Source organism: Trachemys scripta, chromosome 17, assembly GCF_013100865.1.
Source record: "Trachemys scripta elegans isolate TJP31775 chromosome 17, CAS_Tse_1.0, whole genome shotgun sequence".
Classification (NCBI taxonomy): Eukaryota; Metazoa; Chordata; order Testudines; family Emydidae; genus Trachemys; species Trachemys scripta.
In genome coordinates, this window is record NC_048314.1 from 26235480 (window position 1) to 26251259 (window position 15780).

A 15780-nucleotide genomic window follows, 5' to 3' on the forward strand; every position below is an offset into this window, starting at 1 on the left:
AGGATAAAACTCCAAATTATGTGTTTTCCCTCAAACTTCTGGAATGTTTTGGCCTCAATATTTACTCTGATTTTTAAGCCGTGGGAGCAGAGCATTCTGTTCATCTATTGACCTCTTCCCCAGCATCAAACATGTTTCCAGTAGTCAATGCCATTGCCTAACCTCTAGGAGCAGTCCACAACATTTAGGAGTCACTTTTGGATGCACCAGGCTTAATTCTTCACTGCCTGCCACCTTGTGTTGTTAGTTGCACCTGTGCAAAGTAGGTATACAAATCCTGTTTTAAAACTATTTTGCAAGACAGTGGAGAATATGGTCCATTGAGTAGTGCTTTAAATACAGAGGGGACAAAAGCCAGACTCAGGGGGGTGGTGGAAAGGAGTAGATTGGGGCAAGGAATCTGCTAAGACTGGGACTGGCGTGCGGGAGAAGGAGACTGGGACTGGGACCAACAGGCAAGAGCAAAGAGACTGGGAGCCGGGAAAGGAGATTTGTATCTGGTAAGGAAAACTGGGAGGAGGGGGACCCGTGAGCCAGTTGGCTGGATAGGGGGAAAATGCTAAGATTGGAAGAGTTGGGGGAATGAGGGAGATTGGGACTGGATGAATAAAGAGACCGAGACTAGGAACTAGTGCAGGGGTGGGCAAACTTTTCGGCCCGAGGGCCACATCTGTGTATGGAAATTGTATGGCAGGCCATGAATGCTCACGAAATTGGGAGTTGGGGTACGGGAGGGGGTGAGGGCTCTGGGATGGGGCCAGAAATAAAGAGTTCAGGCTGTGGGAGGGGGCTCTGGGCTGGGGTTGCAGTGTGGCTTGCGGGTGCGGGGGGTGAGGGCGGTGCAGGAGGGTGGGACACTGGAGGGGGTCAGGGGTGCAGGCTCCGGGTGGCGCTTACCTCAAGCAGCTCCTGGAAGCAGCAACATGTCCCCCCTCTGGCTCCTACGCGGAGGCACGGCCAGGTGGCTCTGCGCGCTGCCCTGTCCACAGGTGCCACCCCTGCAGCTCCCATCGGCCGTGGTTCCCAGCCAATGGGAGCTGCGGGGGTGGTGCTTGGGGCAGGAGCAGCATGCAGAGCCCCCTGGCTGCCCCTACATGTAGGAGCCAGAGGGGGGACATGTTGCTGCTTCCAGGTGCCGCGAGAAGACACGGTACTCGTGGAGCGGGGCAAGCCCTGGACCCCGCTCCCCAGCAGGAGCTCAAGGGCCAGATGCGGCCCCTGGGCCTTAGTTTGCCCACCCCTGAACTAGTGTGAGAAAGAACGAGACCAGGGGATAGCTCTGACCAGGGCTGAGATGCAGAGGAAAAACAGGGACTGGTTAGACAAAGAGACTGGGACACTGAGCCAGAGAGGGGAGCTGGGTCAAGGAGCTTGAAAGAATCTGAGATTGGACAAAGAGGATAGGAGTGGGAATTAGTGAAGCAGGGGAACAACTGGATGAGGAGCCAGCAGTGGAGAACTAGGACTGGTTCTGTGGAGGCAACAGAAGAGACTGGGACTTGGACAGTGAGCCTAGAGGAGAAGATTAGGACTGGCTGGGCAAAGGGACTCGGATGAGAAGCCTGAGGAGTGGAGACTAGGACTGGAACTGGAACAAAGAGACATGGGTGGGTAAGAAACAGGACTAGGGCAGGGACAGGTTGGAGGGGGATGAGGCAGAAGGGGGTCAAGTTTGGAAGGAACAGGCAGAAGAGTCTGTGGCCACTAGAATGCATTCCCCTCCAGAACCTGAAGTGGAACCAATATTCCTTACCTTTTTTCTGTTTGCAAATATCTGTGAAACACACTGGGAAAACGTCCCATCCCCCTCTTGTTCACATCTGGTTTGTGTTGTGGATCTAAATGTTCCAACTACACTGATGAACTATGTGGTGTCGATATGATGGAATTTCTGTTTTTTTCCATTTGCTTTTTTAAAAACCTAGGAAATTACATACACACACACCTATGTTAAAAGAACATCATTGTGGTCACAAAGTTAGGCACATAAAAAGTTAAAGTTAGGAGATGATGGAATTAAGGTTGTTTGTATAACCTTAATTCAGTCATTTGTGCATATGCATTATGAGACAGTCTTTAATTACCATGTTATCATGTAATTAAAGACTATTTTCTCCACAGGAACCCTGCCTTGTTTAGGACCTGCTCTGGGATGAATCAGGATTGTGTAGTAAAGGAAACTTTTGTCTATAGCCTCCTCCCTCATTTGTTGCAGCAGTTGGAAGGTGTAGTGAATGAGGCAGGGTCTGCAGGAAAAAGGATTGTCTCATGGTTAAGGCAGGCGAACACTGCTCTGGAGAACCGGACTGTATCCCTGCCTTTGCCATAGCGTTCCTATGAGATGCTGGGCAAGTCACTTAAACCAAATTTTTCACAGGTAGTCACTAATTGTGTGTGGAAATTGAACAAGATTTTAATTATAAATTTAGTGCGTTGATTATTTTTATTTTACCTAATGGATTTAGACCAACACAAAAGGGAACCAATCCAGGTGTCAAAATGACACTCCATGGATATAATTTGATAAAGATAAGAGAGAGCCCCTTTTCCTTCCACTTCCATCCATCAGAAATGATCCAGAATTGCAACTAAGGTTATCTAATCCAACACATATAATGTATGGAAGGAAAAAGGGTATACAAGTAACAGCCAGTATTCTGTAATGATAAAGTTATGGAAATTAATACCATCAAAGAACTAATGGGGATTATTAATACACCGATGTTGGTTTATTTGCAACTAAAGCATTATATCAAATCCCGTGTAGGAAGCCCAAGTTACAGGTGACCATTAACAAGGCTAGAAATATTAATTATGGTAAAGGCCATCTCAAAGGGCTTGATCCTTTTTTCATGATATAACAATTTACTGATGGATCTAAAAGATAAGATAACCTTTATGGGAAAAATAGGAAAATAATCTAAAAACAGATGTCACTTTGGGGCAATGGGAAAAATATATGGAGGAAGGCCAAAAGATTACTACAAAATACGTTATCGGTGGTACCTCATACCATTTAAGTGAAGTAATATATATATATAAAATGGAGAGGATGGAGAGAAATAAGGACCTTTCTGCATATATGCTGTGAATGCCCTAAGATAATAGTATTTTTGGAGAAAATAACAAATAGAATTTTTAAGGTAACTAAAGTGAGGCCACCCACAAAACCCATAGTGAGTCTATTAGGTAACATTTTAAAAGAGGTTACTAACTTGCAGTAGGGTTCCTTGATAATACAATTACTGCTAGCATCCAGCTGTGTAATAGCTCATTTTTGGAAAAAGATAGATACCCCATCGTTAGTGGCAAAGAGAAATAAATTATGGGAAATCCTTTCAATTAAAAAAAATGATGGACAGCCTTATGTCAGGCTTAAGGAGATTTTATATTATGTATGACCATTTTTGGAATCTGAACAAAATAAATACATCAATAATAAGTTACTAAACACAGATGGGACTTTTAAAGGTAGCAAATACAGGTTATGAATAGGAGTTGTTAATACTTGTATGGAAAGTTTATTTATGTTAATAATGACAAAATAAAACTTTTTTTAAATAGATGAGAAAATTGATATGATTTGCCTGTTATGGGGGTATCACAAAGCAAAATCTTCTATCTCAGGTTAAAAATCATCTTGTAGTTGTTACTGGCAAATCTGGGGATGGACTGTAGATATATAAATTGTGTGTAATCTACATACAAATCCATCATAAACTGTAAGCTTTGGGGGAACAGTGTCTTTCACTATTTTTTGAAGCACCAAGAACTCTGTCAATACATTATGTAATAATAGTTGATAAACATATTCAAACATTAATTATAAATGGCAATTGATTGCAATGTGGAGAAGGCAGCAGTGTGTATCTTAGTGGTCACTGGTTTTTTAGTTTGCTTAATAGTTACACAGAGTAGAACTGTACATGTAGTGTGGTCAAATTTTCCAGTGACAAATCATCTGCAGAAAGATTTTTTAACATGCTTATTTCTCTACAGTTTGGCTTTTTTAATTCAAACAGTTTCAAACATGTCACTAATCTATTTTGAATGTTCGCAGATACCATTGCTGCTTTACACCTATGGTAAAATACTTTTGATGTGGCCAATATATTTTTTCTTAAAACAGAGGCACTAGCTATTTGGGTTCTTAAAGATGCCCTGGTACATTCTGCACGAGTCAGGGCATGTCCTGGTGGCCTGATTTAATTCTGAAATTATGATTTAATTATGAAAATACATTATTTCCATCAGATATTCCTCCTGTAGTTTCAGTTGGATAATTTATTCTTCACTTTCTGTCATATAAAAATATATAGGTTGCATATGTGTGTAATTAGAAACTATGCACAGTAAGAGAACTACCATGAGTCCTGTTTTCTGGATGAAAGGTCATTATTTCTAGGCTTACCACTATGTAAATCAAACATAACTCAGTATAACATGTAGCACTAGATTTCTCCTGTTTCCTGAAATCTATTAGAATTTTTCAGATAACCTGGTTATTTTGTTTAGGTATCTGAAACATACATGCTACAGAGCCAAGTTTCGATGATTCTATATATGCAATAGCAACCACTGCATGGAAAACTTCTATAAAGAATAAATTTTATTAAGAGCATTATTTGTTCCTGTTTGTCTGTGCACCTAAATGTGATAGTGTTTGTCGCTTCAGCCCAACAGGGGCCTGGAGCTGCACATTAGGGAGTTCAACAGGAGTCATTACCATGGAAGGGCCTTTAAGAAGGAAGACGTTACTAAAGGAAGGCAGAAAGCCTACAGTAAGTTGGACCTTTACTGTGATCTTAATTTGATAATGGCTATTATTGTTTGCATTGTTAGCTTCAGATTGCAGTACAATGCCAAACAAGGCAAGGCAGTTAATTCTGTTCCAGGAAACTGAACAGTGTTTTGCTACAAAATCACTTTCTATTAAAACATAAGACACAAAATGTTTCCTTCTCTCCCAGCATCCGCTCTGCATCAGTTCTTTCCCCATGTACTTGTACGGGACACCACAGAGGATCAGAAGAGGAACTCTGTGTAGTATCAGCCTCTGTAAAGGCCTGTCAGCATCCATTTCTGTGGGATCCCTCTCCTCACATTCAGATCCCCTCACATCTGTGGGAGGGCTTTGTGTCCTGTTGCAAGCAGGACACAAAGGCTGAATGGCTCTTCAGGAGGCTCAGGTAGTATTGCAGAGAACCAGCTCTCTGCACAAGCATTATGCCATAGATTCACAGGATTCCACCGGCCTCAGTCTCAGGCCCTCTTTGGGATGGGAGAAAATGATGCAATGGAAATCCCATGGTTTACGTTTGATCCTCTTACAACTTTTTATTTGGAGCTTCATGGTTTAGTCTTAAGAGATTTGAAGAACTGTTGAAATAACCTTGTAATTAGAGTTGTGCAAAACTATATGGCTGAAACTTAATTTAACCAAAAAAAAGTAGATTCAGATCAACCAAAACATTTTGTGAATTTGCATCAATTTCAGCACATTTTTTGAATAGAAGAAAAAAATTGAAAATGTCCAAATGACTTATTTCAACACTCCCAGAACAAGATGTTTTGATTTTTTTGGCTAGATTCATAAAAGGGTGGTGGAGAAGAAAGAGGAGGGGATGGTGGTGGAGAAGAAAGAGGAGGGGATGGTGGTGCATCCCTTATACCAGTTGCCCAGTAATTAGGAAACTCACCTCGGATATGGGAGACCAGGGTTCAAGTCCCTGCTCCAGAGCAGGACCAGCCTATTGGCTATTCTGGGGTGGGCTCTTATATCAATCTCTTTTGTTGAATCTGTTCCACTTTGTATAAATACAGTGAGTGAGAGTAACTCTATAGCCTAGTGATTAGGACACTCATCGGGGAATGCGGGGTGTCACCCAGGTTCCAGTCCTTGCGCCAATTAATATTTAATTATTTGTACAAAGTGAAACAGTTTCAACAGGAGAGAATAAGACCACAACTTCCGCCTCAGTTTTGTGAACGGTGCCCAGGTTTCCTTGTGAATCTAGGTCTTAATTTCCTTTGTTTTTATTTAAAAAACAGATAAAAATGCCTAAAATCAAACCAAAACATTTCTTTTGATCTGAAACAAATTTTTTCTGACTTTTTGATTATAAGTAATTTTTTAGAATTTTTGGCTAATCAATTGTGCTGACCAAACATCAGAGGCAGGTATAAGATATGCCCAGCAGAGGGCAGTACAATGCTCTGCACTGAAAGGAACAGCCCTGAGATTTCTAGAGGAGACATTAGGATAATGTGAATTTTCTTTGATGTATCTTGCATTCTCATAGACAGCAGCCAGAGCCTAGGGAGCTATACTGATTTACACCAGCTGAGAATCTGGCCCCAGCTCCCTCCTCCTATTAGCTTCCCCACTTTAAACAGCTAATTCTAATACTTAGTTGTTAATTCATTTTCAGAGTATCTGAAATTAATACACTGATATTTTTACCAATTTTCTTCTTTCTTATTCAGCTCTCCTCATGGACTAGATATTGGGTTACACTTTCGGGATCAACTCTTCTCTACTTCGGAGCAAAGTCATTAAGAGGCACAGAAAGAAAACATGTAAGCAAAGTATATTAAATTGTTCTAGAAAACAAACCATTCTTTAGACGTATCATCCTCATGAGCAGGACTGGCAATGTGCATTCGAAAAGTGAATATGGTCACTCCCAGCTAGCACATTTGTCTGCTCTGTTTTCATGGTTAGAAGTCAACCCAGTGTATAATCATGCTACTGCTAATTGTAACTGATCTGTCTGTCTCTCTCTAGTATAAATCTACTGCTGGTAAAAAAGTCTCTGTTGTGGGCTGGATGGTGGCACTGCCTGATGATCCTGAACATCCTGATATTTTTCAGCTAAATAACCCTGACAAAGGTAGATGCTACATTATACTCGGGGAATGGGGTAATAGCATTTAATATGTTAAGTTTACATTATTTGCAATATTACATGCTCAGAAAGTTAAGGAACCAGATTTTCAAAATAGGATACAGTGGGAGATGCATGCATCTGCAAAAAGCCAATGTTTGCATCTTGCCAAATGATTGGGGGAGGGTGCATTTTGTGAGTTTTGCAGGAACTCTTGGTATTAGTGTGAGGTCACTTGCATTCCCTATTCTCTATAGGTATGTCTACACTGCAGTTAAGCACCTGCAGCTGGCCCATGTCAGCTGACTCAGGCTTGCAGGGCTCAGGCTATGGGCATGGGCAGCGCCAGACCCCCAGTTGCAGGGTTTTGGGGGGAAGTTTTTGATTTATTATGCCCCTGCAGGTTCCAGGGCAGCTGAGGAGGCAGTATGTGCTACTGCATGGGGCATAGCAAAAGCTTCTTCCAGAGAAGAGAGACGCATGCTTTTCTCCTGGTGCCTTGGGGTCTGGGGAGGGGAGAAGCAGTGTGGCTGCAGATGAGCTCAAGACTTCAGCCAGCTGGGGCTCCTCCAGGCAGGTGGGGGGAGCGGCTTGGGGCTTTGGCCGACTCGGGGCTCCTTCGGCTGAGGGGGGCTCTCGGTGCTCCAGCCACCAGTGTAGGGAGGGTCTCAGGGCTTCGCCTGGCTCAGGGTTCCTCCAGCTGAGGGGGGGTTTCGAGGCTTCTCTGGGTGGGAGTGTCTCAGGGCTCCTCCCACCACAGGTGGGTGGTCTTGGGGCTCCAGCCATGGGGGCTGGGGGTGGAAGGGGCAGGGCTAGGGCTAGCTTCCCCGAAGGGGGGCTCCACCCACCACCGATGGCTATGTGGCTGTTGAATTGCAGTGTAGATGTTGGGGCTCAGGCTTGGAGGGTCCCAGAGCCAAGGGTCCAGCCCAAATCTGAACATCTACACAGCAAGTTTTAGCCCTGCAGCCAGAGGTCCTGTCAGCTGACCTGGGCCAGCCCAGGACATGCTGCATATCTTTTATTCCAGTGTAGATGTACCCTATGGGATTTTTTTTGTTCCAAATGGCTCTCTCAAAGTCACTATGTCCTTCAAATATGACTTCTGTAATCCCTAGATAGTCAGCTTCACTGTAAGTGCTGATTTATGAGGCTTCTCCAAACATTGAAGTATTTATAAAACCATTTACTTAGATTTTTAACCATCATCACTCAGCAGGTACTTCAAATGTTCAAAAAGTTTCTAGCATCAATGTGCATCATGGGAGTCTCTATAGAAAACTTTGAAGTTCTCCTAACATGCCACGTCTTCCTTTATTTCAATGAGAGGTAGTGATGAACATGAGCTGCACATGCTGCATCTCTCTCCTGTAGAATACAATGAATGAAATAAGTCTGACTTCAAGAGAAAATTCAGGGAAGGGCAATGCTAATCTGAGGAATGAAAGAGACCAACAAGCAGACGCTGGAAAAGCTAAATTTGCAAACAATAGTGCATCCATGAAAATGATTCAGGGGTGAGGTATATAAACGCTAGTAGGAATGAAGCAAAGTATAAAACGAAGGAGATTGGAGTGGATGCCCAGATTGGTCTTACTGTCTTTGGTTCTATGGCAGTTTGTTTCTCCTGCCATGTGCTCCTCTCAGGTCTATTGAATATGCATACTTTCTTCCACCTCCTACCTGGGGAGTGCTGGGCACATATTCCTCATAGCCCATCCTCCCTGCCAGGGACTGCTGTGTGTGGTAGAAGCAGTTTGGGTATTTGAAGACCAAATTAATTTTCCCATGTACGTTACACTCTTGGCTTCTACACTAAATGATTATAATGTAGCAAAGCCAAGTGTCTGTTTGTCAAAACCTGAGGGATCCTGATTTTTGTTTTAATTTTGTAGGCAATATTTACAAGTTTCAGACTGGGTCAAGGTTTCATGCAATACTGTGGCACAAGCATTTGGATGATGCATGCAAAAGCAACAGGCCTCAGGTAAGGCCATGAAAATGTCTTTTCCAACCAGTTTCTCCCTTACATTCCAGGAAACTCCTACATAGAGGATGCCACTTTCTAGCCTGTATGGGCACCTCAAGGATACATAGACAAGCTCATCAGGGCATATTTATAGCAACCCTTTTTGCATATTGATCAAAGTTTTGCAACAGGTGTGAAAGGCAAGATTTCAAATTCTAGGATACCCACAAAAAAATCTGGTAATGATGAATTTGTGCAGCTCTAGCCATAAGTCTCCGTGCCCCTTACTATGTCATGTTTTTCTCTCCGAAGTTATGGTACAATGTCCTGCTACTAGCTTGCAGAGTCAGCCTCATGCAGAGCCTGTTTAAGGGACTGATTGCATTGCTGGCACTTGGCAATAAATGGAAATAATAATACTATGGGTTGACACTTCAGTTTCCCCTTGCCACAGGAACTTTACATTGCTGACTAATTTACATTCTCTTCCAGGTACCTGCTAACCTTATGTCATTCGAATAACTTGCATCAGTATGTGATGTGACTTCAAGTGCCAAACTGTAGGATGGGAATATCTTTCCCTTAGGAGAAGGGGAGAAGGAGCTCCCTAATGTGAGCCAGCTGCCCCAGACGAGATTACTTCAGCACTTTTCTATGTAACTTGAAAGTGATTTTGACACAGCTTTTAAAAGCAGAAAGTGAATGTTGTCCTTAGGACCAGATATAGTCTCATGCACTGAACATAAGTAGACAATTTAGACAGACTGAAGATGAGTCCTGACTGATGCAGGATCCTGGAAACCTTGACTTTAACTTTGTGGTCACAAACTGCCCTGGACTAATGTTTGACCACAAACTGTGCATCACATCTTCTGCCTATTCTTTTTTAAACTGTTCTTTTTATTGTTAAGCTGCTTTATGTGACTGAAGAACATTTAGCCCATGTTGGGTTTTCAATTCTTTCTAATGCACAAAATGATTGACAGTGTTAACTTGCTGCAAAGTGTCAATTAGAATAGAAAATTGTGGAACAACATTTTTATAACCTAAGTGCACTGAGTTGCTTGGCAATGTGGTTGCCTCAGATTTTGTATCAAATCTCTGGACAATTCTGCAGTTCATATTTGAGCTATTTGGGAAATGTGTATTTTGGCACAAGATAAATAGTTTAATTTAGTATTTCTTTCACTTGAATATTGTACTTTTAAATATAATTTAAAGGACGAGTGAATGGTCCATTGCTATTTAAATTCACTTTGTGTTACAGCTTTTCTTGGGTTTTCTTACTCCTAAGGATAAATTGGCCTTATTTTCCCCTTCACAATGGGTGCTATTCATCTAAAATCCCTAGCTCCGTGGATGCAGGTATTTGGATCTTCCCAGCCACCTCCTGACTCCTCAGAATGGCTGAACTTTCCACTCACTGTTCCACTCTCATGTGGATGATCCAATCCCACTCAGCAGCTGCATGTGCACACACATAACCTGGTAGACAGAATACCACCACTAGTACTTCTATCATGAAGGCCTCTGTTCCTCTGAAATCATGATGGAGGTGAGATCTAGGCTGGACTGATTGGTATACCAGGAGCCACCAACCCAGTATCCTGGAAAGAGGAAATGAACCGAATGTAAGAGACCCTTCTTGCCAGGAGAATCCTCCTGCTTCTCTTTTCCCAGGTGTGCCTTAGCACTACCTGCTGGTCAGAGCTTTCTGCTATTCTCACCTTGATTTCAGAATTCTTCACATTTTAGTCACATCCCTCTGCTGGTCAGTGTTCAGGCTTTCATCCATCAAGGGTGAATCATTGCATGAAGCTCCCACCTGACTTTCAGCTAGGCTTTCAGATGCATTGGTCATGGCATTAAAAACCCTCACTCTGCAGCTCCCCAAGAATGAGCCAAAATGGTGAGCTAGGTGGGAGAGTGCTGTGATTCAACCACAGGCTTGCAGACCATGAAAGACCAGAAATAATTTTGGATGAACAGAGTCCTACATCAAAACAAGTGCCCAGTCATTGGGATATTCTGCTGATCTCACATAATCTTGATTTTGCAGCAGATTTTTTTTTAATTTATCTTACAAAAATACCTTACTTGTAATGCTGAATTGCTGTTGACTATAAAAATGATTTTTAACTGTCTGCGTCACAATCCTGAGACTGAAACTTGGTATGTGACAAGAAAAATAGTTCCTACTGATTCCTGTAGGGAGAGACAGGGCAAGTATCAGAATTCACACAGATTTGACATCAGACTTCTTTGATGGTTCAAGAGATCTTCAGTGGGATAGAGGAGTGGCCAAAAAATATCTTTTTGCTTTTTTAGCAATCCAAAAATTAGTTGAAGTAGTGACCTGATAACAGCATCTGTATATCCAAGAATGGAATTTTCAATAGTTAGATCTGACACACAGGATTTTTAGGATGATGATGCTGGTGAAATTCTGTCGTCAGCATGTTACTGTTGCCCAACTATTTGGAAATTAAATCTTCTGAATTATTCTCCCAGACAGAGAGATGCATGGATGGTTGTGGTGAGAGGTGAGTTATACATTTAGACTATTTCTGAGGATGCAGGTATTCTCTAGACTGCCATTCAGATTCATTCATAGGTGCATGTACGTGTAGTGTGTGTCTGTACACATATCTAATCTATCTGCAGCATCCAGAAGGTTGAACCATCTGAAACAGCATTATTGTAAAGTTATATGTCTGACCTAAACTCTCAAATGCTAAGAGTAAAAGCTGAAGATCTAACTTGCCATCCCCTTATGCAGAATTCTTATAAAATAGAGCTGCTGGAGTGGTGCCTGTAGCTAAAATGTCCTTGGATTTCTGTGTTTAAGCCAGAGCTAGAATGCAATGCCACATACAATGCTGTTGCTTTTTCAATTGTATTTAAAGACAACACTTCCTCCACATACATAACATGTATTCAAGCATCCTGAATTCCCACTTTGCCAATGGATCATAAAGGTTTTTGGAACTTCCAGGACTACTGGTTAGAATGTAAAGTGGCCCACCTGGTACAATAAATTTGGAAGGTGACAGATCAATTTGCCATCATGGGCATCGGCCGGCAAAGATTTATAAAGGGTCTTGTGACAATTTTAAAAATAGGAGGGACTAATAAATGCATTGCCAACAATTAACAGTGTACTTGTATTTTCCAGATTGCCAACCAAATGAGTGTTTAGGAGGATGAGGATAGTATAGGTACAAGTAAATTGTGGCCTCAAACATCGAAGTTTAAAATGCTCATTTGCCAGAACAGAATTTTTAAACACAGCTAATTTCAATGGTTCTGCAAAAGCTCTGATACGTACTCATATAGTGCTTTTATACACTAATCATGCCCAGGTGAGACCATAACAACTACAACTATCTTGTTCTGCTCTATTGGGATGTGGGTGATTCCCCTGTGCAGGGATCTTGTTCCACAAATCCTACTGAAATCCTTGCAGCAAAACAATCTGCAAATGCTCAGTTACCCCATTAATAAGAGAACAATTTGGTCATTGTTAAATATAAAATTAATTTAAAATTGTAACAGTCATTGACCTGACATCCATATTAGGAGGCTAAGGAGATGTCTAAAGCCATTTTTAGATGTAATGCGAAAGGGGAGAAACAGCTAATTGTCACTTCATTTTTTTCCACCATGCTTGTAATTCAAATTAAAAGTAATGGATGTTGTGGCTACGGAGACTGTGGACCAAGGTGACACTCACAGTTAACTGATAGGCTAAAAATGGCAAAAGCTGGAACCTGTTTAGATCTTGAGGACTTGTAGAATTCAAAGCCTTGTTGAACATTTTAGGTGTTATTCCATGCAGGGCAGGGAGGTTTTTCATCCTTAGAAAACATCATCTTTCTCAAGGAAAGCCCTTTAGAAGTTGGCAGTGAAGGAGGGATTTGATAGCAGCCTTCAACTACCTGAAGGGGGGTTTCAAAGAGGATGGAGCTCGGTTGTTCTCAATAGTGGCAGATGACAGAACAAGAAGCAATGGTCTCAAGTTGCAGTGGGGGAGGTCTAGGTTGGATATTAGGAAACACTATTTCACTAGGCGGGTGGTGAAGTACTGGAATGGGTTACCTAGGGAGGTGGTGGAATCTCCATCCTTAGAGGTTTTTAAAGCCTGGCTTGACAAAGCCCTGGCTGGGATGATTTAGCTGGGGTTGGTCCAGCTTTGAGCAGGGGTTTGGAGTAGATGAAGTCCCTTCCAACCCTGATATTCTATGATCCTATGATACAGAAGTTCCAAACATCTCCAGATCCCTTCACCTGTATAGCAAACCCCTACAAAGATAGGAGTTCAAACGTGAAAGAAGGATATGCTCTGAACTATTTGTGGCGTGAATGAGAGAACACACACAATAGTGACTCTGATATCCAGGAGTCTCTCATACTGCCATGGATGGAAAGTGTGTGTGTGTAACAAAACCCTCAAAACAATGTTACTCGAGACCTTCAGTAATTTGCATTTTGAAAGTTTTTAAAGAATTGGTAAAATGAATGCCTGAGCTGATCACCAGTTGCAGAGTAGATAGTATTATGTAAAACAGAGCTGAACATGGCAATTGTGTAGTTTTGCCTTGTGCAATATCTTAAAATTCTTGCAGAGTATCACAATAATTGTGGTATTGCTGTGTAGCATTTGAAAACATAAAATGAATGTGAATGATAGAACAGTAGAGAGATGGCATCAGCTTAATCCTTTTTTAAATAAATTAATGTTAAATACAAAAAGTATGAATTCTTACTACTGATTTTTTGGGGACTCAGTATCTGGCACCTTTAATGTGATTTAAAAGCTCCTGTTGAATAGACATTGCATATTGGTACTGATTAAAATATCACCTCTATGAAAGGATATCATAAACCTTGTAAGTGTTATTAGTCACAAAGTAAGACTTTAGCTGTTTAGTAAAAACAGACCTTTTTAGTCTATTTTTCAGGATGACTAATTTCAGACTTGTGAAGATATTAGATATATTTCAGGCAATATTTATTATTAATTTATTAGTGTGTGTAATTTTAAAGTAATTTAGTGCCAAAATGCATGTTTGTCCAATTAGCACTCAATTAAGGCATCGACAGAAGTTTTCAATATACAATCCATTTGTCGCATTACAATGTAAACCAATTTCTATATTAGTTTGTTTCTTGTGAACACTGTTGCGCTATTTTTTGGCCGTATTTTTCAGCAGCCCACTGCATGCCATTTGTGTACAGACTTTCTATAACTTTTGTGAATTGTCTCACCCATAATAACCACTGAACTTTTAACCCCTTGTGTGGGAGTCTTTAGGTTTTTGGCAAAGTATTTTGTTACCTCAGTCTTGTATCAAGTTGCTGTATTTCAGCTTGTTACATTGATTATGATTGTTTCACTAATTAAATACATTAATGTAAAAAAATTGTATAACAAACAAATGCATTTGGTTGTGAATCTTTCAGATTGTTAACAATACCATGTATTGTCAAGAGTAGATTTGAGGTACACGTTGAACTAGAACTTCTCACTTCAAGCACATCAAACTGTGCTTTGTTTGTGATTAAACAATAACATAGTTGGACACTACATTTTATAGTTTATAAAGCAGATGTGACAGGATCAAAATGTGTGGCAAAGAAAAAGGAAAATCCTTCCAAACTTCTAATCTATGTGAGGTTGTTCTCTCTTTTTTCTTACAAATCGGGGCTTTAGATAAACAGATAAAATTCTGTAGTCCCTTGTTAAGATCTGTCTGTGCCCAGAAGTAGAGACAAGCCCATGACTTTGGCAGGGTAACAAGCCTTGTGGATGGGGGGAAAGCGGTAGACGTGGTATATCTTGACTTTAGTAAAGCTTTTGATACTGTCTCGCATGACCTAGGGAACAACAAACAACTAGGGAAATGCAACCTAGATGGAGGTATTATTAGGTGGGTGCATAACTGTTTGGAAAACCATTCCCAGAGAGTAGTTATCAGTGGTTCACAGTCATGCTGGAAGAACATAATGAATGGGTCCCCGCAGGGATCAGTTCTGGGTGCGGTTCTTTTCAATATCACTAATAGGATTGGGACTCATCACCGCAGCGCCTCCTCCTAGTCACTCTGGGAATTAGCTCTGTCCAGAGGAGCGCCCCCTCCTGGTGGTGTCCCATCTGTTATCTTGCCCTCGGTTGGCTTCTGAGCCCACGTCGCTCACCAACTCACGGCGTCCTCTTCGGGACCACTGCCCTCCAGCAGTGCCCCTCAGTCCTTCCACACCCCCTTCTGGGGGGGTCAATCAGAAGTCTCTATGTTCCAGCCACTGTGGTCAACCACACACCCCAAAGTCTAATTCCTCCCGTCAGGGATCTGGCGTGGTCTGTAATAGCCGCTCCCTACGGCCAATAGCTAGATATACTGCAAGGGGATAGGGGGGGGAACCCAGGCCTGCCCTCTACTCTGGGTCCCGACCCAGGGACCCTCGGCCAACAGCCTCGCTGTCCTCCTTCTCTCCCCTCGTCTATCCGCTTCCCCGGGCCACTTCCCCTACGGCCCCTTGCACCCGCTAGGCCCTTCCAATCAGGGCCTGCAGCCTGGCAGGCCTCAGGCTAGAGCTCCCTTCTGCTCCCTGAGCCTGGCCAGCACTGCGCTGTCCGCGGTGCTAGTCTCCCAGTTTGGAGATAGACCTTCCCCTCTCAAAGGCCTGGGACAGACTGACTGCTCGCTCCCTGAGCAGCCTTTTATAGGGCTGAGCCTGGCCCTGATTGGCTCCCAGTAAGCTCTTCTCCCATTGGCTGTACATCTGCACAGACCCACTGGCCTGCCACAGCCCATACCTTCCGGGCGTGGGGCAGCCGCCCCATTACAATCTTCATCAGTGATTTAGATAATGGCATAGAGAGTACACTTATAAAGTTTGTGGACGATATCAAGCTGGGAGGGG

The 15780-nt window shown here is 42.3% G+C and overlaps 1 protein-coding gene across 8 annotated transcripts in view; it reads left to right on the forward strand.

Annotated features, from left to right (window-relative positions):
• RALGPS1 (Ral GEF with PH domain and SH3 binding motif 1) overlaps positions 1 to 11914 on the forward strand; it is a 397330-nt gene extending 385416 nt beyond the window's left edge. For 6 of the 8 annotated variants that reach the window (XM_034793617.1, XM_034793611.1, XM_034793610.1 and 3 more), the window contains 5 exons: positions 4676 to 4781; positions 6487 to 6579; positions 6788 to 6893; positions 8783 to 8874; positions 10124 to 11914. In XM_034793617.1, the coding sequence (XP_034649508.1) occupies positions 4676 to 4781; positions 6487 to 6579; positions 6788 to 6893; positions 8783 to 8874; positions 10124 to 10198 (472 nt within the window). In that variant the 3' untranslated portion in view covers positions 10199 to 11914. Of the gene's footprint in view, positions 1 to 4675; positions 4782 to 6486; positions 6580 to 6787; positions 6894 to 8782; positions 8875 to 9348 lie in introns of those variants that run through there. The other 2 variants (XM_034793618.1, XR_004648476.1) reach the window with 2 other exon arrangements.
• The last annotated feature ends 3866 nt before the right edge of the window (positions 11915 to 15780 follow it).